Source organism: Arvicanthis niloticus, chromosome 3 (genome assembly GCF_011762505.2).
Source record: "Arvicanthis niloticus isolate mArvNil1 chromosome 3, mArvNil1.pat.X, whole genome shotgun sequence".
Taxonomy (NCBI): Eukaryota; Metazoa; Chordata; class Mammalia; order Rodentia; family Muridae; genus Arvicanthis; species Arvicanthis niloticus.
In genome coordinates, this window is record NC_047660.1 from 109236381 (window position 1) to 109261234 (window position 24854).

The 24854-nt window shown below is 41.3% G+C and overlaps 2 protein-coding genes across 5 annotated transcripts in view; one reads left to right on the plus strand and one right to left on the minus strand.

Moving 5' to 3' along the window:
- The window catches only part of Usp37 (ubiquitin specific peptidase 37), a 107826-nt gene that overhangs the window by 12231 nt on the left and 70741 nt on the right, over positions 1 to 24854 (plus strand). For 2 of the 4 annotated variants that reach the window (XM_034497371.2, XM_034497372.2), the window contains exon 1: positions 22460 to 22654. The gene's annotated coding sequence lies outside the window, so the exon portion shown is untranslated. Of the gene's footprint in view, positions 1 to 22022; positions 22164 to 22459; positions 22655 to 24854 lie in introns of those variants that run through there. The other 2 variants (XM_076931669.1, XM_076931668.1) reach the window with 2 other exon arrangements.
- Positions 646 to 21997, minus strand: Cnot9 (CCR4-NOT transcription complex subunit 9). Its single transcript, XM_034497370.2, has 8 exons — positions 21857 to 21997; positions 11789 to 11968; positions 10290 to 10405; positions 8410 to 8519; positions 6992 to 7101; positions 3254 to 3352; positions 2675 to 2766; positions 646 to 1443 (listed from the first exon to the last, which is right to left on the minus strand). The coding sequence occupies exons 1-8, from the start codon at positions 21878 to 21880 to the stop codon at positions 1275 to 1277; spliced, it is 900 nt and encodes a 299-aa protein (XP_034353261.1). The 5' UTR covers positions 21881 to 21997; the 3' UTR covers positions 646 to 1274.

Sequence of the window (24854 nt, forward strand, 5' to 3'; positions counted from 1 at the left end):
ATCGCAGAAAGAAAAGCAGTTCACAGTAACAGGTTTAGAGTCAAGCCCATGGAGATGGAAGGGGAACTCTGACACTGTCAACAAGTAAAAAACATTTCAGTGGTAACCCTGTAATTTCCATAGACCAAAGAAAGTGTGTTAAAGGGGAAGGAGACTAAGCCAGCAAGTCCAGCTATTCATTTTACATCTGAAGAAACTCATTCAGCTAATACCGCTTCAAGTACAGTCACGAGGAGAGATGGCGCTACTGAAACTCACTGATGGCGCCAGAGAACAGGGTCAAGTAGCCTACCATTTGGATCCAGGTGTTTGCTCTGTTTGAGAAGACACCTGGAAATTATCTGTGAAGACCTGAATCTGAAGAACTGCCATCCCTCCTGCTCCAATGCAATTCTTTTAGGGAAGGTTGAGTAATTAAGACGTCTGCTTTAAGTCTAAGTGGTGAAAAAGGGGAAAGCGCTGAGATTCAGGTAGGCTAGCAGCTGAAGCCAGAACCAAGGTGAATGTCCTCATAGCAGCCAGGCTGGGGAAGGAAAGAACAGGAGCAGAGGGAACAGGCAGAGTGTTCCTGCTTGGCCTTTGGTTTTCCTCTTCCCCTGCCTCCCATTCCACCCAACAGCCTGATGGAGCTATCAGCCTGCCAGAGGGGATGCAATGCCCAGACCAACTTTTTATTGAGCTTATGCAGCTAACAGACTTGTAAACAGTGCCAACTGACAAAGTTTTGCTGAAAATTATAGCTTGTGTCCACTAAACACATCTCTCTCTTTTGAGATTAAAAACAAAAATCCAAAGTAAACAAATACTGTGTGAGAGAGAATTAAGAGACACACCTTGAGTTGTCCAGGAAGGCAAAGTTTAAAAAAAAAAAAAACAAAACCACAAACAAACAGCCACATGGCTTGGTCCCAGGTGCTCTCCAGGCCTAGAGTGCTGCTGCTATTACCACATCTCCTCTCTCTACCAGTGGCTAGGTAGAGGGTCAGGAGGAGGGTCATCTTGGGCATGCTGCAAATACAGCATTTGCTGGTGTTGACACCCTCCTGGGGCTGTGGTAGTAGACTGCTGTCAGGAGCCCAATTCCTGGGAGCAGCAGGGGGATCCAGGACCTCCAGTCAGCCCACACCCCTCAGCGGGGTACCTTGCCCCTTTTCTCCAGTACAGTTCAGCACTGAGGCTGTCTATTCCCAGTCAGCAATCAAACCTGAGCTGTTTTTCTCATAGGTTCCACTCTCACTCCCTAAGCAGGGGAGTAGTGAGAGGAACATCGAGGATCACTGAGGGGGCAGGGGAATTCCCCGGGGATCGGTGACCTGGCCCTCTTGCAGGTTCTTCACCAGTTGTGCAAGCCAGCGTTTCGTGGTGGTGTCATCTTTTAGCACCTGGGCAAAGGTTGTATCCTTCAGCTGGTCAGGGAGGCACTGTCTGAGTGCTTCACGTGCCCTACATCAGAAACAAACAAACCAACCAGAAAGACAACAAATAAGCCCACATTTGGGGGCTGGGAAAACCCCCTTTCTTAACTTCCTAGGAATCTATGGCTATCAAGTTACACCAAGAAAGTACTAGAATTCCTTAAAGCAGGTATTATGTAGTCCACAAATATTCACCACACCCTAATGCAGAATTTCATGCAAAAGCAAAATGGAATAATATGACACAATAGTTCACTTCACTCCAAACTTTGTTTTGGAGTGATTCATTATGATAAATAGTGTCAAAATACCATTAGACATAGTTTATGAGAAATGAAATTATTTAAAAAAATTGTACACTAACAGCAGATATGACCCCATTTGTATGATAAACCAATTTTAATCCTACACTAACACCAGCTATGGCTTTACAGAAATGTTCCAACTTTATATTTGAAAACCTTAATGAAAATTGAATAGTAAAAAATATGGTAGCAGTTTTTAATATAGAAGCCTAAATTAAGCAAATATCAACTCCATACAGAGCTGTTCTGAACAGTTACAGTTCTTATACTCAAACAGGTATAATTTCTAATAAGTATATTGCAAACTTGGGGGGTATTGAAAAATGGACAAAATGATCAAAGAATAGCTAGGGCTCAAATAAAATAACCTCAGTGGCTAGAGAGCAACTCACATTAGTCAGGCCACTTGATTCTTACGAACTCAGAAAGCACTCCCTTATGTGGCTTAGCAGAGTCTGTACATGTAGCTTTCATCGTAAATTATGGATTAGTAAGAGAAAAGGTCAAACATTTCTGAAGTGCATTACATCTACAAAGTGCATGATTCTGGTAGAGTTCTGGAACCTACCAAGAAAAAGTAATAAGCTCAACAGCTTACAGGAAGCAGAGAACAGCAAGCTAAAAAAAAGCCTCTAGGCTACAGGACTTTGCAAGAAGACCTTTTAAGTACACTTTGATTACTTGGAGCAGCCATAGAAAGCCCAAACCGCACTAGCCTCCCTTGAAATTGCTTGGGCTTTCGGGAATTTCAGGGTAGAACAGAGTTACAACAGAAAGATCTAACTAGTGCATTTTAAAGTCAGAATTTTAGATTCTAACAGGAACTTAAGTTTGTCTTAAATAAACTAAAGTTTTATGTGTTCCAATTCTCAAGACAAGAGGATCCAAGCTGTAACACTGGAATCCACTCATAAGACTTTCCCCACAATCTTCTAACTCCTGTTAAATCTTTACCTGGGATTATCTGAGAGTCGAAGGTAACATCTTACTACATGCTTCAGCAGACGGGCAGATGGTTCTTTGGATAGCTGTAGGACCATTTTACCCTGTTTTGCCCAAAACAAAGGTAAGGGGAAAAAAGAAGTTACAAAATAATTCGAATCGACACCAGAGATCAGACCATTATAAAGTTTCCAAGATTTTTTTCACCCTTTTGAGACAGGGTCTCTATATGTGGTCTTGGCTAGCTAAGCACTCGCTATATAGATCAGGCTGGACTTGAACTCACACAGATCTGCCTGCCTCTGCCTCCAGAGTTCTGGGATTAAAGACATATACTACCATTCCAGCTAGTATTTTTGGAATAAGACACTACTTCTTCATTTGGCGGGTGAGAAACTCATGCTGCTGCTTCAAGCCCACAGCCATCCTTTTGCCTTCCTTTCCTTATAGATACTGGGATGACAGGCATATACTACTGTACCTAGCCAGAACAGTTATTTCTAGTTAGAAGACTAAGTTTTGGGCTAGTTACAAAGGGACTAAGCTTTGTTATCAAAGTAAATTGCGAAGAGAGTAAAGGAAAGAACTCACCAAAATCATGGCAACATGGGAAAACCGCTCATATGTCTGACATATGTAAGCCAAACCAGTGTCATCTAAGAGGATCTTCTGGAGAATGAATGTGGCCACCTGGATTCAAACAAAGAAGCCTGAAGAGCTGCTCAGACTTGTCATTTCAGTGACTACTACTCACACATCTAGGTATGATCAGCACTCAGAGTATACAACAAGTGGAGTCCCCTGCACATTTTCCATAACTTCATCAAGCACCACACACTCAGAACAAGTATTATCGTACTGAACAATTACTATGTCAGGATTTTTTCTAAAGGTTATTTATAGGCTTCACTTTTCCTATTGAGTCCACAAAATACATGCCATTATTCTCATTTTATATAAGGGAAAGCCCTAGATAATTACCAGGAGGATGGCTACTCAGTGAATATAAAACCAACTTGGAACAGGGGCTCAGCCCCCCAACCCCCACTTCCTATTTTAAATCAGACAATCATTATTTTGGGGAAAAGGTTTGAGACAGGGTCTTACTCTGTAACCATGGCTAGCTAGCCTCAAACTCATAGCAATGCCCCTGCCTCAGCCTCCTAAGTGTTGGAATTACAGGCAGGAGACACAATTGCAGACAATTAGGATAATAATTATCTTTCTTTGATGCCATCAGAACAGCTGTTGTTATTGCTCCACTGAGGTATAACACTGCATATACCTCACTGTATATATAAGGTATAACAAGTAATATACTCCGAAGGTAGCTAAATCTTAATCATCAAACCCTGAGAGTGCTGTCTCATATGTACAAAAGAGTCTTTGCAGATATAATTAGGGATCTTGAGCTAGAGAGATTACCCACACAGGTCCTCAGAATCACTAAACATCATTCTAACAGAGATGGAAATTCAACCACAAAGAAGGGAATACAAGAGAATGAGATGTGAACATGCCTGACTGCTTGCAGAAGGGAACCACGTGTAACAGAACACAAGGAACATAATTCTAGAAGTAAAATGGTATGTAAAAAGACTCCCCTCTATAGCCTCTAGAGGAACCCTGGCCCTGTTCTACCTGACTTGATTTTAGCTTATTGAAACTGACTTGTAGTTTCTAGAACTGAGAATAAATTTATAAATTAAGCCATCACTTAATTCTGCTAATTTGTCATGACATCAATAGACAACTAATACAAACCACAGCAAAGGACAAATTCACTAATAGAGTATTATTTGGTGAGCTTTTAGTGGCATACCATAACTGTACATCACAACAGCTTAAAACAGAACACTTCTTTTTTTTTTTTTTTTGTTTTGTTTTTGTTTTTTTTTGAGACAGGGTTTCTCTGTGTAGCCCTGGCTGTCCTGGAACTCACTCTGTAGACCAGGCTGGCCTCGAACTCAGAAATCCGCCTGGCTCTGCCTCCCAAGTGCTGGGATTAAAGGCGTGCGCCATCACCGCCCAAAACAGAACATTTCTAACAACTCAGAATTTTAGTATTAACCTTGTATCTTTTCCCAGCTAATATAGATCCTTTACAGGTAACCACCAATAATTAAAAATCTAAGACACCACCAATATCTAGCTTGGCTTTTTGTTAAATGTGGATGAGTGTTTTGTCTGCATGTATGTGTGCCATGTTCATGTTTTGTGCCCATGATAGCCAGCCAGAGAGACAGCATGTTGGATCCACTGGGGCTAAAGTTACAGATTGCTGTAAGCTGTTATGTGGATGATAAAAATTGAACCCAGGTCTTCTGGAAGAGCCACTGGTCTTATTTCTGGTCCATCTCTCTAGCCCTTTTGTTTTTGAACTTCACTTAGGTAGAGTCACAGTAAAAATTCATGTGCTGGTTTCTTTGCTTAATACAAGTGGAACCATCGGCATTACATAGATCAGAGCACACTTTTTAATGTAGTTATTTTTGACTATACAACTTTTCAATCTTTAAAAACAGAAATGTTATAAATGTTCTAGTACATATTTTGACATACATAAGAGCTCATTTCTCTTGAGAACATACCTGGTGTGAGACTGTAGAGTCAGTCATACAGCAGGCTTATGTCTAGTTTAGTAGATAATGTCTGGTTCCTAAATAGCTACATTTTATATTTACTTAGCAGGGTTTAAACCAACCAATTAGTCACCTTAGTGAGATGGCCCTGTGGATAAGGACACTTGACCTTGAAAACCCAAGTTCAATAACCAAGGTCCACATGCTAGAAGGAAAGAAGCAACTCCCATGGACTGTCCTCTACCCTTCACATGTGTGCTGTGACACATGCACATACAAATAAAAACATAAACAACCAGCCAAGCAACTAATCCACCTATCCAACTAAACTTTACCACCCTGGAAAAGCATTCATAGTAGGTCTAGGACTAGATTTAGACATCTACACTTATTAAAGATTTATTTGTTTATTTATGCACTTGTCTGTATGACTATGTGTACATGTAATATTGCAGGTCTGTGCAGAAGCCAGAGGGTGTCAGATGTTCTTCTCTATCAGTTTTTGCCCATTACTTCCAGACAGGGTCTCTACTTGAACCTGGGGTTTGTTTTCCTGTAGGCTGGAAGCCAGCAAGCCCTAGCATTCTCCTTCCTCTATCTGCTCAGAGCTGGGGTATATAGGTGTGCACAGGAGGTAGCTTGCTACATCTGGTACATGGGCAATAAAATTTGAACTCCAGTTGCCATGATTATGCAGTAAGTGTTCTTAACTACTAAGCCATTTTTCCAGACTCTTATTTTAAAAGATTTGTCTATTTTTATGTGTACAGGTGATTTGCCTTCATCTATGTCTGTACACCATGTGCACACAATGCTGGGGAGGAAAGATGGGGGCATCAGAGTTTTAAGTGGTTGTGAGCCACCATAGGGGTGATGGAGATCGAACTTGGGTCTGCTGGAAAAAGAGTAGTTAACCACTGAACCATCTCTCCAGCTGCACACCTATATTTCAAAAATATTTCCCAGGTTATTACATCATAACAGACTCGACTGAGGACCTTTATTTCAACATGTGCCTACTATGGGACAAGTGTTTTAATTGTTGCACTAAATAAATAAATAAATAAATAAAATAAAAAATAAAAAAATAAAAAAAATTACAAGCCTGGTACTGTGGTGCAAGTCCATAATTCCAGCCCTCAGGAGTCTAAGACAGAAGGATTGTTCCAAATTTGAAAGAGAATGAGTTTATGTGCACTATATGTGTGCAGAGGGCTGGTAGTCTTGGGTGCTTTAAGAAAGCCAAGCAAGCTATGTGGAGCAATCCAGTAGCAGCACTCCTATATGGCTTCTGCATCAGTTCTTGCCTTGACTTTCTGCTGCGACTTACCTTGACTACAGGCTGTAAGAGGAAACAAACCCTTTCAACCCCAAGTCACTTTTAATCGTTGAATATTATCAGAGGAATAGAAACCTTAACTAAGATGCTGACTGTATAAGCTTGATGACCCAAGTTTGACCCTTGTCATCCCAGCACTTCTATGGTGAGATGGGAAGCAGAGACACAAGTGCCCAGAAGCCCGTGGACCAGCTCTCAGCAGCAGAAAAGCAAAGACAAGGCAGAATGTGAGAACCAACTCCCCAAAGTTGTCTTTATCTCCATAGCAGTGCATGGCACGGTCACACCCACACAAATAAATACACTAACATAAAACAAAACATTTTGAAGGTGAAAAATCTGAAGCTAGAGCTACAAACTAGCAAGTCCCTAGCCAAAACAATGGTGAATCTTACTTAAAGCACTTACTGTTTTAGAAAGTTCACTTCCAGATTCCATGATGCGCAAACACAAAGGGATGATTTCTGTTGTCAATAAAAAGTTGATTACTTCTTGCTCATCTGTTTTAACCAAGGCCCCTAAAGAAAATATGGACAAAGTTATTTTAAAGAAAAGCTTTCTAAGCCAGGCAGTGGTGGCAGCCGCCTTTAATCCCAACACTTGGGAGGCAGAGGCAGGCGGATTTCTGAGTTCGAGGCCAGCCTGGTCTACAGAGTGAGTTCCAGGACAGCCAGGGCTACACAGAGAAATCCTGTCTCAAAAAAACAAAAAAAGGAAAGGCTTTCTAATTATATTTACTTTGTATTGTTCATCAAAAGCAAGTAATATGACATATAAACTGTAGTTTCTGTATCAGGGAATCCATTTCATATCCACTTAAACAAAAAGCAAAAAGAGTCAGATGTAGTGAGTCAGGAGTCAATTCTAGCACTGGGAAAGCTACGGCAAGAAGACATTGTTGAACCTGGGATACAAAGAATTACAAGACAGGGAGAAGGGGAGTGGGGGAAAGGTAAAGGAGAGGGAGAGAAAGAGGGAGAGACAGAGAGGGAGCAGGGGGAGAGGGAGAGAGGCAGAGAGAATTCATGTAGGCACATTATGCATGGAAAAAAAATCTTAAAACAGAAAAAAGGTTTATTAAATTAAGTTCTTGACAGACACAATACTCTCTCTCTAATTTGAAGCTAAAGTCAGATCTTGATTTCTGATTCTCACAGCTTCATTAACGATATTAAGAATGGTGCTTGCTGGGCTGGCTGGAGAGATGGCTCAGTGGTTAAGAGCAATAATTGCTCTTCCAGACGTCCTTAGTTCAATTCCCAGCAGCCACATGGTGGCTCACAACCATCTGTAATATAATCCAATGCCCTCTTCTGGTTTGTCTGAAGACAGCTACAAGTGTACTCATATATGTAAAATAAATAAACCCTCGGGGGGAAAAAAAAGAATGGTGCTTGCTAAGTTTGTAAGCATTTACTAGTAAAAAGATGAAAAATGAACAAGCTATAAGAAGTGAACCAAACACACAACTTAGACTACTATTATCAGTAAGAATTTCAGGCTTACAAAATGTCCCTGATAACTTACCTAGAATATTAATGTCTTTGTAGCATGCTTGCCTAGAATGCATAAAACCCTGGGTTCAACCCCCAGCTCCACATTGAAAACCATATCAAGTAAGATGAAGTATGCTTGTAATCCCAGCACTTTGCAGTAGAGGTTAAAGGATAAAACATTTAAAAAAATTCAAGGGTATCCTTAGCTACATAGTAAGCCTGAAGACAACCTTGGCTACATAAGACCATGTCTCAAAACAAACAAACAAACAAACAAAAACAAACAAACAAAACAAAACAACAAAACAAAACAAAAAAAAAATAACTTACCAATAACTCCAAGGCTGGTGAGCCGAAGATATTCAAAGGGACGAGTTTTGCTGACTGTGTGCAAAAAGGGGTACAAAAAGAGCGGGATGTGTGCTGCCAGAAAAGCCGACCTGAAGGAAAAGACAACCACAGTCAGAACCCAGAGCCATGTCTAAGTCTCAGACAGTATGTGAGACTACCAGGGGGAGGAGTCTTTAGAGAAGAATTTCACTGGCTTTAGTTGACCAACATTCTTTATATATAATTTTGTCCCCTAGGAGACATGTTAGTATTTGGAGATGTATTTGCCAGAAGTGAGAGATGCTGAGGGCTACTTAGCGTCCAGTCACAGAAGCCAGACAAGTCTACATTGCTGAGAAGGGTACTTTCTTGCCCTCACCATAGAGACTCAGCACAATACGTCAATGTGGAACAGCAACTCAGGCTAGAATGATTAAACAACACAATTTACTTTTAATCTGCACTAAATGCCTTAAAAACTGTTAATTCAAAAGTAATTGACTATAGCCAAACAACCCTCAGAAACAAAAATCAAGCCATAAATGCTAAAGGCACTATGTTGCTGTACATCAACACAGAAACCTAGCACTCAAGGGCCTGCCTAAAACAGAAGAATCATGATCATGAGTCTGGGGCTATCCTAGAGACATTGTCTCAAAAAAAAAAAAAAAAAAAAAAGGCAAAAGCTACTTTAGTGCTAAAGAGATTCTTCTTTAGGAGGCTGAAAAGATGGTTCTTGCTGGGACCTGAGTTCAACTCTCATATGTATTTCCCATAGTTTACAACTGCTTCTGGTACTTTCTATGTGCCCACGTGCCTATCATACATTATCTTTCCTGTGATATCACCATTGTTCTTTAAAACTTTGCTGCTGTAAAATGATTCTGATTTAAGTAAACATAAAATAATTACTTAATTTTAGTTTTCTTTTTTGGAACAGGGCCCCACGTTTTTAGCAAGCCTCTTGAGTACTGGAATTATAAGTAAAAACAAGCATGGGAGGCCTAAGCTCTGGTTTTATATTTGGGATTTACTACTAACAGAAAATATTCTTTAAGGTAGCTAAGCAAAATCTTTCCTTCTAGACATAGCAAATCACTAAATTAGTAAACTGCTCTTATATTGTTAAAGGTATGGAATTGTATTTTGCTTCACTTTAAAACATGTCATACTTAATTCAAATCTGTAACCAGAAACTAAAAATAGCTATCAAACTTAACAATGTAGAAATATATATGTCAACAGTCAGAGAAAAACAAGAAAAAGGTGGGTATGGTGGTATACACCTATAATCCAGCACCTGGGCAACAAAGGATTAACAGTTTAAGGCCAAAGCTGGTGTGGGGGTCAGGGGGTGGCAGTAGTGACAAGTGGATCTCTCTTGAGCTCCAGGCCAGCCTGGTCTACAGAGTGAGATACATGACAGCCAGGGCTACCCAGCGAACCCTGTCTCAAATAAATAATGTTCCCCCCCTCAAAAACAAACAAACAAACAAAAAAACTCAAGAAAAAGAAAAGAAAAGAAAGACAGGAAAGACAGTTTAAAGCCAGTCTCAGCTATGAAAAGAAAAACATTTTGTCTCCAAACAGAAGAAATTAAGTAGTCTTCTCCACAAATACCCACCAACTCCAACACCAACAGATAAAACATTACACACACACAAAAGCCAAGAGACAACAGAAAGTATATTAAAAATATCCAACACACTAAAAACTGTAAGAGAAAAGTCATTGCCATGAATGAGCAAAAAAAAAAAGAGTTCTGACGACTCCACTCCATGCACTACATGCATCTCCCTCTCGTCACTCAGCAACGGTATATAAGTTCCTATAAAGTACTCGCCTACCCCCAATTCACCAACACACTCAAAAACATTTACCTGGTCTCCGGGTGTGAGGCCACACACTGTAGCAATGCGAGAGCATTGCAAACTCTGTTAGACTGGTGTGCTGTCAAGGTTGGAGGGTTGATAGATGGATAAATATTTACAATTTCCTGAAAAATGCAAAGAATCCCAGACAGCAATTAATCACAAATTACCAGTGTCACAGCATAGTAACTTTAATTCCTGCAGAAACTAAATTATCCTTTCATTACAAGTGTACTAAACTAAGTAGGTAAGACCTTTTCCTATGTGTCTCTAGGAATACTGGGTCTCCTATACTTCCCCCTACATTTTACAGCTAGTCTTTCATTTTACTGTATTTTATGTGTCTTGGTGTTTTGCCTGCATGTGCATTGCATGTATGCAGTACCCAGAGACCAGAAAGAGGGTGTCAGATTCCTAGGAACTAGAGTTACGGCTGGTTGTACGCTACAGTGCAGGTGCTGGGAATCAAACCCAGGACTTCTGGAAGAGTAGCCAGTGTTCTTTACCATGACACTGAGCCATCGCTCCAGACTCTGTAGCTAACTGAGAGCCTTTATTTTTTTAAGTTTAAGAAGTTGTATTCCATGGGCTGGAGAGATGGCTCAGCTGTTAAAGGCTAGGCTCACAACCAAAAATATAAGAAGTTGTATTCCACTTTATAATGAGACCAATGTTGAATATAGTTTTTTTATTTTAGCTGCAAATCCTCTTATAACACTAAAAGATTCTTGGCTACATGTGTTAGGAATAGCATATGAATTTACCAAACAGATTTGAAAGATTATTAGTAATTTGGGGAGAAACTTTATAGTTACCAAAGATAATCGTCATTTATTCTAATAACTTTTTATCTAAGATTGCTTCATATTAACTTATTTCCCACATATCACCACTCTGGCCTGACCCAAATTTTAGTTATTTATTCTTGATTTTATTAATTTGTTTTTGTGGTATGTGTACATATCACAGCACACATGTAGAGGTCAGAATCTGCAGGATTCAGATTTCTCCTTGTACCCACAGATTAAACTCAAGTTGTCAGGCTTGGCAGCAAGTGCCTTTATCCAACGAACCACCTTACCAGATGCATTTATTTACTCTTTAATGCACACAGAAATACACCTTTAATCCTACAGTTGCTACACCTTAATCTCACCATTTTCCCCCTTAGACCATGTCCATGGTCCTCATACGATTTCTATATTCTTCCCAGCTATAACAGATCTAACCCCACTGAATTTCTAAAAGCTGTTTCTCAATGTAGTTCTTAGATTCACTTGTTAAACACAGATTTTAAGGGCTGTTTCTCAGAACAACTAAATTCAATCTCCTGGGTAGAACCCCCAAATATGCATTTAACAAATACCTCTGACTTCTTAAAAATAGAGTCTCAAATGTTAACATTTACACAACCATTCTCAAGTCTTCAAAAATCATTTGAGCACAGGAAGAGAAAAACACACGTGTGACAAACATGACTGAATTCCTACTTGTGGATACACACCCACCTGTAAAAGTGCTGCAATAGTACCAAAGGAATGCCATAGCATGGGTGCAAGGTCAGGGACAGACTCTCGCTTCTTGCTCAGCTCCAGCAAAGCATTTTCCCTTGTCTCAGGACTGGACAGTTCATTGATCCACTGATAGATCTTCTCTCTGTCCACTTGGGCCAGTGCAGTAGGCACAGGCTTTAGGGGAAAACAAGAAAACAAATGTCAGCTTAGTACAACTAAACCAAGTCTTATCCTACAGCAGTGCTTTATAAACTTGTCTATTTGTAAATTACAGGAGCTTTATTAAACACATATATTTGATGCAAAGTAACTCAACCTGTTTGACAGTTAATGAACCCATGTTTAAGAGGCTACACTATAGGTGTATTTGGGCTGTACAGAAAAATCTACTAGGACACTTTTTAAGTCAAAAAACTAACAAACAGCTAGCAATAAATAAGAGACGGCTTAAGCATAGTGTGGTACATCTTTATAATGGAATATTATGTAGCCCTTTATGGAAAGTCATTGCTCAATATGGACCATACTAAATAAATTAGTAAAACAAATTCCTACAAAAAGAAAGGATACATGTTTAGATTATACCACCTTAAAAAAATTAACAGAAATATAGGCTACAATTTAGCTGGAAGTCCTTTGCCTACCTAGCTTTCATAGAACAAGCCCTACAATATAATAACTAAAAGACTCACAGAAACTAAATCAGCAATATGGTTTCTACGTTGCTCAATACATTCCAAGCAACCTTTTCCCAAGTCTTGTCATACATACACCACCACCAATAAACTCCATGACCTCTTCTTCCACTAAGAACTAGCCTGTGACTTGTATTCAGCAACTCCATACCTCAATTTTCCTGTCAGTCACCAGATAACATGCCCTGACACTTGTGTACCAGGTCCCATTCTCATATATTCCCTTCCCAGAGCTGATCTGATGCCAGCAGATAGCGCCTCTGCCAGTGGTAGACACCCATATGACCAAAACCTCAAAACTCATAACCTCCTCCAGAGGTGATTGTGGAGGCTGTAGTCTCCATGTAACTTTGATCCAGAACCACTTCAAATGTGTCATAATGAGGCCCTCATAGGCACTAGCTTCAGTTCTGCAGCCATTCTATCAGGAGGGCAGTCTGGTGCCTACCTGGATTCCTCTTATCATCCCTATTCATTTCACCCCCACTTTAGTAACAGCAGTACTTAAAGTCAACTGGATATATATTTCTATATAGTAATACATAATTGACTTTAAACTAAAAAGTGGCCATGAATTTCAAAGAAAGCAAGAGAGTAAGGGTACATGGGAGAATTTGTGTGGAGGAAAGGGGGAAATTATGTAATTATACTATAATCTCAAACAGGAGCTGATTGCCCCCCCCCCACACACACACAAAAAGACTTATTTAGGGATGGATCTAGAAGTATATGCCTTTACTCCAGCACTTGAGAGGAGGGCAGATGGATCTCTTTCTCTGAGTCTGAGGATAGCCAGGTCTACATAGTAAACTCTAGGCTTGACAAGGGTATGGAGTAAGACCTAAAACAAACTGTCTTAAAACAAACTAACCACTAAATAAATAAATAAATAAATAAACTTATTTCTTTCTATTGTGTATTGGGTATTGTGATGGTTTGTGTATGCTCAGCCCTGGGAGTGGTACCTTTAGAAGGTATGGCCCTGTTGGAGTATGTATGTCACTGTGGTTGTGGGCTGTCTGGAAGTGAGTGTTCTGCTAGCAGCCTTCAGATAGAGGTAGAACTCTCAGCTTTGCCTGCACTATGCCTGCTTGGATGCTGTCCTGTTCCTGCCTTGATGATAATGGACCTCTGAACCTGTAAGTCAGCCCCAATTAAATGTTGTCCTTATAAGAGTTGCCTTGGTCATGGTGTCTGTTCACAGCAGTTAAACCCCAACTAAGACAGAAGTTGGAACCAGAGTCTGGGGTATTGCTGTGATAAGCCTGACCATGCTTTTGTTCGGAAGAATGTAGATTTTGGGACTTTGAATTTGGAAAGCAGTGGAAAGATTTAAATGGGGCTTAATGGGCCATCCTAGGAGGAATATGGAAGACTTTGTTGTTGGGAGTAATTTGAATTGTGCTGACCGTGCCCAAGAGGATTCAGGAGAAGAATTTCAGTATGTGGTACATGGTATTTCGGTGAAGAATGTGGCTGCTTTTTGCCCTTGTCTGAAGAGTCTGCCTGAGGCTAAGGTGAAGGGACTCAGATTAATTGCACTGACAAAGAAAGTCTCAGGAAAAGTCTCATGAAGAGCATTTTGAACAAGCACAATAAACTTATGAAAAATATAAAATATATTGTTTGAGTATTAAAGGGGCACCAGGAAGTGAAATGGAGCTGAATCCTGTGTTCAAGGAGATAACAAATTAAGGGAGTGGGACTTTGGGGCAAGATCCTACACAGCTAAATTTAGATCCAGGCAAGGTGATACACACCTTTAATCCCAGGAGATAGGCATGTAGATCTCTGAGTTCAAGGTCAATCTACAGAGCAAGATCCAGGACAGACAAGCTTAGTCAGTGAAGAGCTGGAAAACAGAAAGCTAGTGACAATGTAATAGAATAAAGGAGCCATGTTTCAGCTCTTACAAACAGCAGAGTTTGGCAACTTTGGTTTTATGGCTCTGGCTTTAGAGTACAGAATAGAAGTGACTACTGGGACAATTGATGCTGGTTAGCTGGAGCTAAGAAATTAACAGTGAGACCAGTATCATTGAGGTGAAATTTTCTGAGAAGTGTTTTCTGAGAGCACAAAGAAGCTGTGTTCCAGAGATAGCCAAGGTTGTACCTCGTGCTGCAGCTGCACTTGGTAATGTTTAAGGTCACCCAGGTGATACTGGTTCTGAAGGCATGAAGGAATCATGAAGAGCAGCTGAGGTTTGTCATTGTGAGAGGCCATGGAAAGCCATTAGTGAAGGTGCAGCCTCAGTTGCAGCTGACAGCCAGGACTGAAGGGGTCATGCAAAGGAGTTGAGGCTTGGCACCATGAGGAGAGCCTATGAAAGGCTATTGGTGAAGCCTAGTTGCAGGGGAAGACCCCAGTGTATTGGAGATGCCAATTCCACGGGATGACCACCAAGAACAGCAGTGACAGTGGAATGGATCAACCTGAGCTTAGAGTGCTACAGAGGGCAGAGCTGAAGAAGTGACACCAACCCTTTGGAGGAGCCCAGAAGATCATGTGTGGATCCCAGACATTGAAACAAAAAGCTGTAACATTAAAGCTGCCTTGGAGACCCCAAGATGTTTGAGATGCCAGAGGCTTGGGCTATCTGTTGAGAAAAGCTGCTAACAGGGAGTGGAGCCAGTCCAGGAGAAAGAAGTTTGTTGCATTCAACGAAGATGAAAAAGGAGTTGGAGATCTGAAGACTTCTTTGACATCAGACATGGAGACGCAGAGTTTGGAGTTTATCCATCTGGTTTCCTGTCTTGCTTTGGGGATTACAGTTAAGTGATTGGATGAATCTCAGAAGAGACCTTGAACTTTGGACTTAACATTGTTGAGACTGCTATAGACTATGGGAACTTTGGAAGTTGGACTAAATGTATTTTATTATGCTATGGCTAGATATGGCCCCCAAAGACTCATATATTTGAACAAGTCTATGGGGGCGGGGCAGAAAGAGTGTGATGGTTTGTATATGCTCAGCCCTGGGAGTGGTACTATTAGAATGTGTGGCCCAGTTGGAGTAAGTGTGTCACTGTAAGATCCTCACTGTAGCTGCCTGGAAATGAGTGTTCTGCTAGCAGCCTTCAAATGAACCCTCAGCTCTGCCTGCACCATGACTGCCTAGATGCTGCCATGTTCCGGCCTTGATGATAATGGACTGAATCTTGGAACTTGTAAGCCAGCCCCAATTAAATGCTGTCCTTGTAAGAGTTGCTTTGGTCATGGTGTCTGTTCACATCAGTAACACCCTAACTAAGACAGGTATCATACCTACATATGTGTCTGAGCAACACACATATGTATGCAATGTTTGAGACCAGAAGGATGTCAGATTTTCTGGGAAAGGAGTTACAAAGGGTTGTAAAAAAAGATTTATTTATGTGTATGTATAGCACATACATGCATGTGGGCACCCAGAGGCCAGAAAAGGGCATCCCTAAAAGAAAACCTAGTATCAAGAATGTCATTGATGTTAGGAGAAATTCTCTAGTTATAAATAAGATTACAAAGCACTTAATGTAAAATTTCATGTGAAAGTCTGTAAAACATTTTTACGTAATTCATTACATGACAATATAACTCAGACAGGACATTAAATTAATGGTACATATACACAGAAACAAAATAAATAAAATGAAAAACATGGGCTGGAGAGATGGATCAGTCATTAAGAGCACAGACTTTAGAGTGGTTAAGAGCTCTTCCAGAGGACATGGGTTCAATTCCCACCACCCACACAGCAGCTCTTAACTTTAACTCCTATTCTAGGGGAATCCAACCCCTCATATAGACATACATGAAGTCAAAACACCAAGTACATAAAATAAAAATAAATTATTAAAAAAATTAAAAACATAAAAGATCTTAACTCGCAAGTAACTAAATACCAACGTAAAAAAAGATCTTAACTTACAAGTAACTAAATACCACCATAAATGAAAGCATCCTGAACTGGGAGCCTGAAGTGGCTTAAGACCCAGTTTAAATGGGGCGTTGCGGCATGAGCCTTTAATCCCATCACTAAGAGGCAGGTAGATCTCTTTCAAGTTCAAGGCCAGCTTGGTCTACATAGCAAGCTCCAGGATAGCCAGGGCTACATAGTGAGATCCTAAACCCCAAAACTGAAATAAGCAAATAAACTGAACACCCCTCCAAAATCCAGTTTGCTGAACCCCCAAAAAATTCCAGTGTAGCTATCTATAGAGTTTTGTGGCCCATAGTAAATCATTCAATTCTGTCATAGTTAAAGTGGAGCTACTGTATTAACTACTAGCTTCAGGTAGCTAAAAGAATCTTAGAAATTATTTAGTTCTGTTGTAAGAGACATCAATTTTATGTTAAGTATAATTTACATACAATAAAAACACACCCATTTAAATTCACATTTCACTAAATTTTGATGAATTTACATATCTCAATGACCATCAGAATTATGATATAGGTTATTTCTATTATCACCAAAACACTCTCCAGGGCCTTGTTTATTAGTAAGCCCATAATCTGGTCTAGACAATCATAGACATTTTCTGCTGCTCAGATGAGGCCTGTGCTTTCTAGCAATTACTGGTGGTAGGTTCATTCATTTTATCCTAAGAAACAGGTTAATAAAGGATTAACATGCTCAAGGTCACACAGTGAATGTCAGCAGAGCTGAATTTATCTAAAACCACTTTTCAGAATCCCCATCTGGTCTATGTGATTGAAATCAAACATCCTCCCTTCAAGTTGAAAAAATTATTTCTTATAACCATAATAAAACTTTATTTACTATTGTTACACTCTAGCTTATTAACAGTTGGATTTGCATTTGGAGTTCAACTATTAATACATACCCAGTCACAAAAATCATCTGAGAAATTTAATTTAGACTATTAGTTACCATCCTCAATACTCAAACCAAGATTAATACAGGGCTCTATATTCCAGTGCATATTGCATAGTCCCTTGTAACTCAATCGTCATCAATCTATCTTTCATTAGCACGCTACTTATTTACATAGTACAAGTGCAGGTGTGCTATACACATATGTGGGGCTGAAGTGTACACAGAGACAAGGCTTCTCACTGAACCTGGTGCTAGGCTGGTAGTTAGCAAACCCTAGTGATTCTTCTGTCCATAACCTTGGAGCTCTGGGGTTACAGACATGCAGCAACAGCTGGCTTTTTATATGAGTACTGGGGACTTGAACCAGGTTCTTATGCTTTGAGCAGCAAGTGCTCTTACCTGGTTAGCTATCTCCCCTCATACCCTTTATTAATTTTGCAAGTAACCTTTCCTTGTTTCCATGTAAAACAGAAAAAACAATTTTGTTCTGATGATTATGGTAATGTTAGGATATATTTCATAATGGCAAGATGATACTGAATTATAATTCAACTACCTCAGTATCTTTTGTAACTGTCTCTTTAGTGAATAACACCCTATATTCATTGTCCTTTAATAGTACTTCCAAAGTCCTTGCTAAAGGGATGGTTTCCTTGCTCTGTGTGTGTGTACACAGAGAGTTGGGAATAGCTCAGTAGTAGATCACTTGCCTAGTACGTATGGCGCCCTGGGTACCAATTCACAGCAACACACACACACAAATAAAAAGGAATTTTAGGGCTGGGGAGATGTTTCAGTCAGTAATGTCCTTGACATGAAACTATAGGATCTGAGTTTAATTTCTAGAACCCACCTAAAAAGCTGGCTCTGGATGCCCATGCAATCCCAATGCTGTAGAAGCAGACAGACAGATCACTGAAGTGTATTGGCCAGCCAACTTAGTCAAACTTGAAAGATCCAGGTCACAGACCCCATTTCAAGTACTACTTCAGAGAAACAACTCTCAAAGTTGACCTCTGGTCTCCAGACATGTACATCCACACATATAAACACAAACACAATAGTTTTCATTATTAAGCAAAACAAGCATCTTCTCAAAAGACTTAGGTTATTGTGAGAATTGCTGCATGCTCCGTCTTAATTTTTTTTTTTTTTTTTTTTTTGGTTTTGTTTTGGAGACAGGGTTTCTCTGTGTAGCCCTGGCTGTCCTGGAACTCACTCTGTAGACCAGGCTGGCCTCGAACTCAGAAATCCGCCTGGCTCTGCCTCCCAAGTGCTGGGATTAAAGGCGTGCGCCACCACCCAGCTCATCTTAATTTTTAGTAAATTGTATTATTTTTTTCTGCTCAGATCAAAATAACCTAACAGTTTGGATTGTGGACATAGAGGATGGTGAAGAAATTGGCTCAAATTTGCATCCTTCAGTCTTGTCCCTTATCAATTATCCTAATGAACACCTGGTACAAAAAAAATTGTTAGAGCTGCCATGTGGGTCAAGCAGCATAACAAATATTTTTAAATTTATGTATGGCACTCTAAATGTATTTTGAAGAACTATGTATTGAGAACTTCTTATAAGTAGTGTACCACAGGTTTGTTTTGCTTTCAGAGACAGGGTCTATGTAGCCCTGGCTGTCCTTGAACTTGAAGAAATCTGCTTACTCCTGTTCAAGTTTGGGACCAAAGGCATGTACCAGTATGGTTGGCTTAATGTGCCAGTTTTAACAGCTACTCAATGCATTAGGGTGAGAGGGAAAAAAAAAAAAAAAAGGAAAATGAGAATCTGGGCAGAGAAGATTGGTATGAAGCACGCATGCATGCTCAGATGCTGAGCTCCACCATGGAACCTTGAACAACTCCCTTACCACCACCACCACCACCTTTCAACTTGATGTGTCTCAAATAATATGTGTAAGTGGGGAAGAAGGAACAGAAGAAGCTAGGGGCTTCTTTTCTGTTGCTGCCTGCCAGTTGACTGCCATCTCCTGCCTCCTTTCATGGCTGCTCCCAAACCTTAGTGAAGTGAGATCATCAAAAAGAGGACCAGGAATTTCATTTGGGCACCAATCAGACCAATGTCAAAAGTAAGGGTAACAGAAAACCCGGAAGTAGTTGGAGAAGACTAAATTCTCATAACTGACACAATCATGAGAACAACAAGAAAACAAAGCACATGCTGCCCAGCAGCTTCTGGAAACTCCTGGTCCACAGCATTAGAAAGCTTGAAGTGTTCCTTTGGTTCCTTTGTAACAAATCTTACTGTGCTGAGATTGCTCAGTGTTTCTTCTAAGAACTGCAAAACCACTACAGAAAAAAACAACACAGTTGGCCATCAGTTACCAATCAGGCTGTGTAATGAAGAAAATGAGTATGTGGCTTACACACATACTTTATTTATGCTTAAATAACACACACACACACACACACACACACACACACAGAGCCACACCTCCCTAAGGAAACTATAGTTGTTTAATTAAGACCTTGAACAATTATAAACAGAAACAGGATATAAAATATTACTTGCTCTGAAAAAAAAAATCAACTCCATGAAGCTGTATATTCTTTTTTTTTTTAATGTTTATTAGTCTGTGTGTATTGAGTTCTGGGGATTTACCTCAGGTCATCAGGATTGGCAACAAGTGACTTTACCCACTGAGCCATCTCACTGGTTCCTGAATCAATGTTCCTGGATAGGTCTCAGTTACACTTGGCTGGATTGCTTTCTCTCTCTTCTCTTCTCTTTTCCCTTTGGAGACTGGGTCTCACTGTGTAACTCTGGCTGGCCTAAAATGCTCTGTAGACCAGGCTACCTTTGAATGCAAAGATCTGCCTGTCTCTGCTTCCCTGTGTGCTGGGATTAAAAGCATAATGTCATGCCAATCAGATGTTTACTTTTGGGAGTCTCTGGAGACTGAATTCAGGATGTCACACATGTTAGATAATTGCTATCTCCAACGATCTTTAAAAAAATGTTTTCTGAGATTTAATAAAATTGCCAGGCTGGTCTTGAACTTGTGATCTGCCTGTCTGAGCTGATATCACAGATGGTGCTGTCACCACACTCTGGAGAATGTTTTTCTTTTTGGTCAGGATATCACTATGCTATCACGCTGGCCTAGAACTCTCCATATTGACCAGGCTGGCCTCAAAATTTTAAAAAATCCACTTGCCTCTGCCTCCCGAGCACGACTGTCCTAAATATTTCATTTTATACTTGAAGATAAGGTAGTTTTTCATGTTTTATTTAGTCATTATGTCATGTTGTCTCTTTTTTTTACTTTTCTTTTTCTTTTTTTTTTTTTTTTTGAGACAGGGTTTTTCTGTATAGCTTTGGCTGTCCTGGAACTCATTCTGCAGACCAGGCTGGCCTCGAACTCAGAGATCCACCTGCCTCTGCCTCCCAAGTCCTGGGATTAAAGGCGTGAGCCACCACTGCCCGGCTATGTTGTCTCATAATGTAATCCCAGTACATTATTTTCCTGATAGCATTTCCCCTGGGTGAAAACAAAGTGAAACAGGCCTTTGGAAGTGTTCTTAAACTATACTGCTCCCGGTATGGTTGTGAGAGGAGCCATTCAGTCAGCATTATTTGAGTCCTTACCTTGTAGTAGGAACTGTCCCAGCGATGGGGAGAACAAGTAAACAGGACTCACCAAATACCTGCCCCTGACTTCCAGAAGATAGACAACCCACAAGTAAAAATAAACAAATAAATAAAAACCCAGTAACTAAACACTGGGATCAGTGCTCTGTAAGAGAAAAATGTTGGGGTTAAAAGCTACTATGAATATGGTCAGAAAAAGTCACTCTGAGGTAGACTTGTGTGCATGTATGGAGGCAGAGTAAGAAAGACATTCCAGGTAGAGAATATGCAACAGAAAAGTTCATATACTTTTTGTTCGGAGCTTAGGGAGCAAGTGACAAAAACCAAGCCCATAAACGTGATTAAGGACCACATCATACAGGGCTTGTAGGCCAAGGAGTCTACTTTCTCTAAATTTAACCGAAAACCATAGTACAACCATAGGGAAGTGTAATACATGATTCACTTTTCTTGCTAAAAGATAAAACGAGAGGCGCGAGGAAGTCTTTAAACACAGAGAACCTTAAGTCAGATATTCTTTGGCTTTCCTCATGCAGAGCAAGTGGCTTGAGCATGAAGCCCATTTTTCTAACCACTGAGATGTGCCTAGGCGAGTTCAGGGATCACGGGACTAGAGCGAATGGCCGTGGAATTGTCCTCATCCCTGCCGACGCCCAGCACACACAACCGGCGTCTAGAAACTGACGCCGAGAGCAAAGGAATCAATGAATGGCCTGCAGAGGCAGCGCGGGGACAAGGCCTCGGCGCCGGAAAAGAACGCGAGAGGCCGCGCGCCAGGCCAGGAAAGGGGTCGGGAGGAGAGAGCTGGGGTCCGGCTCCGCCACGGTCAGCGTATGGAGACTCCCGGACCTTGCGACTAGGGGCAGAAGCAGCTGGACTCGGGGCCCGGATCTGGGAGATAGAAAACTGGCTGAGACAGACATCCGGGCGTAACCACTCACCGCTGCCGTTGCCAGGCTGTGCATGTTTGGAGCCGCCGCCGCTCTCCTCCTTCCGCCGGACGCGCCGGACCCGCTTCAGCGGCTCTGCAGCCGAAGATGATGAGCCGCCATCCGCCTCCGGCTCGCTCCTCCCCCTTCACAGCCCTTTGACCTCTCACCTCCGACCCTCCGCCCACACAGCCCTTTCCCGCCTCCTGGACCTCGGCCTAGCAAATAATTCCAAAGTATGTTCTTTGAACTTTCAGATTCAGGATCAAAATGACTGGATCTGCAAACTACTGGTCCTCGTATCCCTCCGGCATCGCAGGTATATCTCCTAAGAAATGTGAACTCTAACTTTCCTCCTAAGGCCAGAGAAGGGCGGGAAAAGGCCAGCAGTCTTGGAAGGCCACGAATTGCGCATGCTCAAGCCGTCTGAACGAGTGGAAAATGGTGGGAGGCCCAAAGTTGGTAAAGTGGAGAGTGCGCATGTGTATTACAGTACCGTCAGGGCAGGGGCGGGACCGCCCGGGTTAGGGGTTGGGCTTGGTGGGGGGGCGGAGCGAATGGTTGAGGGGCGGGGCTTGCGCGCTTACGTGCACGCGCCTGGACTGGTTGCGTCGAGGGTGCGTGCGTCCGTACGTGTTTGCGTGTAGTCACAGTTCCCGCCATCAGCGGGTTTAGGTGTGCTGAAGAGAGACCGGCCTCGCTGCCTGGGGCTAGAGGAGCCCCTTCCTTTCGAGCCTCTCGGCTCCTCCCCCTCCGCGGGAACTTTGTGCTTCCGGCTGTCTTGTCCGGAGCTGGGACCCTCTGGCACAGGTATGGCTAGCCGGGACAGTTTCTGAACTGAGCCGTTTTCCCCGGCACCCCCCCCACCCTGTGCGGTCCGCCCACTCGGCGTCCACTCCAGAGTTCGCCGGTCTGCTTCTCAGCCCACCCCGGGTTCTTGGACTCTCCGTATCCCTTACAGGTGCCCCATTCGAGTGTTTTCTCTTTACTTTCCTTCTCCTTTAACGCGTCCGTATTGTCACTTGTTTTCTGCATCCTAAACCTGGCCTCTCTTCACCAAGGTTCAGGTGGTCTCAGCTTGCCTCCGTGCAAGGCCTTTACAGGTGACTTTGTTGCCACATATTCATCAAAACCTTGGATGCGATACTCGCTCGCCCTCTTGATCATTCTTAACTTTCCTACTCCTCTTAGACATTACTCGCTAAAAGGGAGTGTAATTTTTGTCGTGCATTTGGTTGCTGCCCGTATCTAGCCTTGACACTGACGATGTCCAGTTTATCAATTTTAAATCAAGATCTGGCGAAAAATAAAAAGGTAATCGGTAATAAAGTTCCGTGTCGTTGGAGAGTTGTACTGTAGTGTTCTTCAGATATTATTTTGACGAGTTACAGTACCTAATGAGTCTATAGCTGAAAAACCTAATCTAAGAGGGAATGTTAAGGGGGTTAGGTATTAGAGGAGGCTTCTGGACCAGACAGATAGATGGACACTAGTGTGTTTGTGTATGTTTGCATTTGTCATGTTAATATTTGGATAGTGTTGCATACTGGCAAAAGGTAAACGAGGGACTGAAAAACCCAAGGACAGATGTAGTCAGTTGTCTTGGTAATAAATTTTGGCAGGGTAAAATGATTTGGTTTTGGACTGGGGTTCTCTTCTGTTGCCCTTCCATTCCTCTCTAAGCTTTAAATTCTGCTATGTGTTGATAACTTGAGGATTTTTATTTCCAGCTCCATATTCAAATAGCTAACTCTCTCCTTAACATCTCAACTTGATTTTTTTTTTTCCCCTTAGGAATACTAGTCTTGATCTTTCTCTCTTTACCCAAATTCTTTCCTTTTCAGTGTCCACTACCACAAGTAGCAAGTCCATTTTGGTGCCATCTATCCATTTGTTCAGTTACACTGGGCAGAAGCTTGAGAGGCAGTCTTGATTTCTTCATCCTATGTGTTCATATCCTTCCCAAGTTCTGTTTTCCTTTCAATACATGTTTTGCATCTATTTCTGACTGTCTTCAGTTTCACTTTTCTAGTTCAAACCACAGTTCTTTTTCATATGGACTTGACCATACTCCTATTCTCACCTATAAAATAGGATTAAGAGTTCTTAGCTTACCTGGGTAGTGAGAGGCAGGGGCGGATGGATCTCTGAGTTCAAGACCAGCTTGGACTACAGGGCAGCCAGGGGTACATAAAGAAACCCTGTCTCATAAAAAAAAAAAAAAAAAAAAAAAAAAATCTCACTTTAGTGGATTATTGTGAGTGCTATAAAGTTGCTAAAGCATTGACACACAGAAACTGGCAAGTAAGAATTAATTTTTGTTTTGTTTTGTTTTTCTAGACAGGGTTTCTCTGTGTAGCCCTGGCTGTCCTGGAACTCACTCTGTAGACCAGGCTGGTCTCAAACTCAGAAATCCGCCTGCTTCTGCCTCCCAAGTGCTGGAATTAAAGGCGTCTGCCACCACTGCCTGGCCAGTAAGAATTAATTTTTATTGTAATTATGAGTTAAAAACACTACTTTCCTATCTGATCTCCCTGGGTTTTGTTTTGTTTTTCTTGTTTTGTCTTCTTCCCAAACTCACCACTCTATGTATCCATTCATTCAAGTAACATATAATTTCTTAGCTTGAAACCCTTCAGTGACTTTCCCATTGCCAAGGTGCTTATTACTTTAAGATAAAATTTAAAATCATGTTCTGGGGATACAGTTCAGTTGCTGGAATGCTTGCACGAATCCCTGGGTTTATGCTCCAGCACCACATAAAGCCAACAGAGACAGGAGGATCAGAAATTCAAGGTCCTTCTCAGATATATCAGCCTAGACTCTAAGACCATCTTAGAAGAAGGAGAAGGAGGAGGAGAAGACCATGACAATTTCAGAGTCACAAGATTCTACATGACCTGGTTCTTGCCCACTTCTTTACCTTCACCTTCTGACCTCTTCCTTTTTTTTTTTTTTTTAACTAACCTCTCCACACACTGATTTAACTTATGTAGATACACAGTGTTTC

Bases quoted from the DNA above. Each gene is read 5' to 3' on its own strand.
- Cnot9 (XM_034497370.2), bottom strand. From the start codon at position 21,880: ATGCACAGCCTGGCAACGGCAGCG. The intron at 11,969-21,856 runs GTGAGTGGTTAC...TTTCCCCTAAAG, and splicing joins ACAGCCTGGCAACGGCAGCG to CCTGTGCCTACTGCACTGGC. The intron at 1,444-2,674 runs GTAAAGATTTAA...TTTCTGATGTAG, and splicing joins CGACTCTCAGATAATCCCAG to GGCACGTGAAGCACTCAGAC.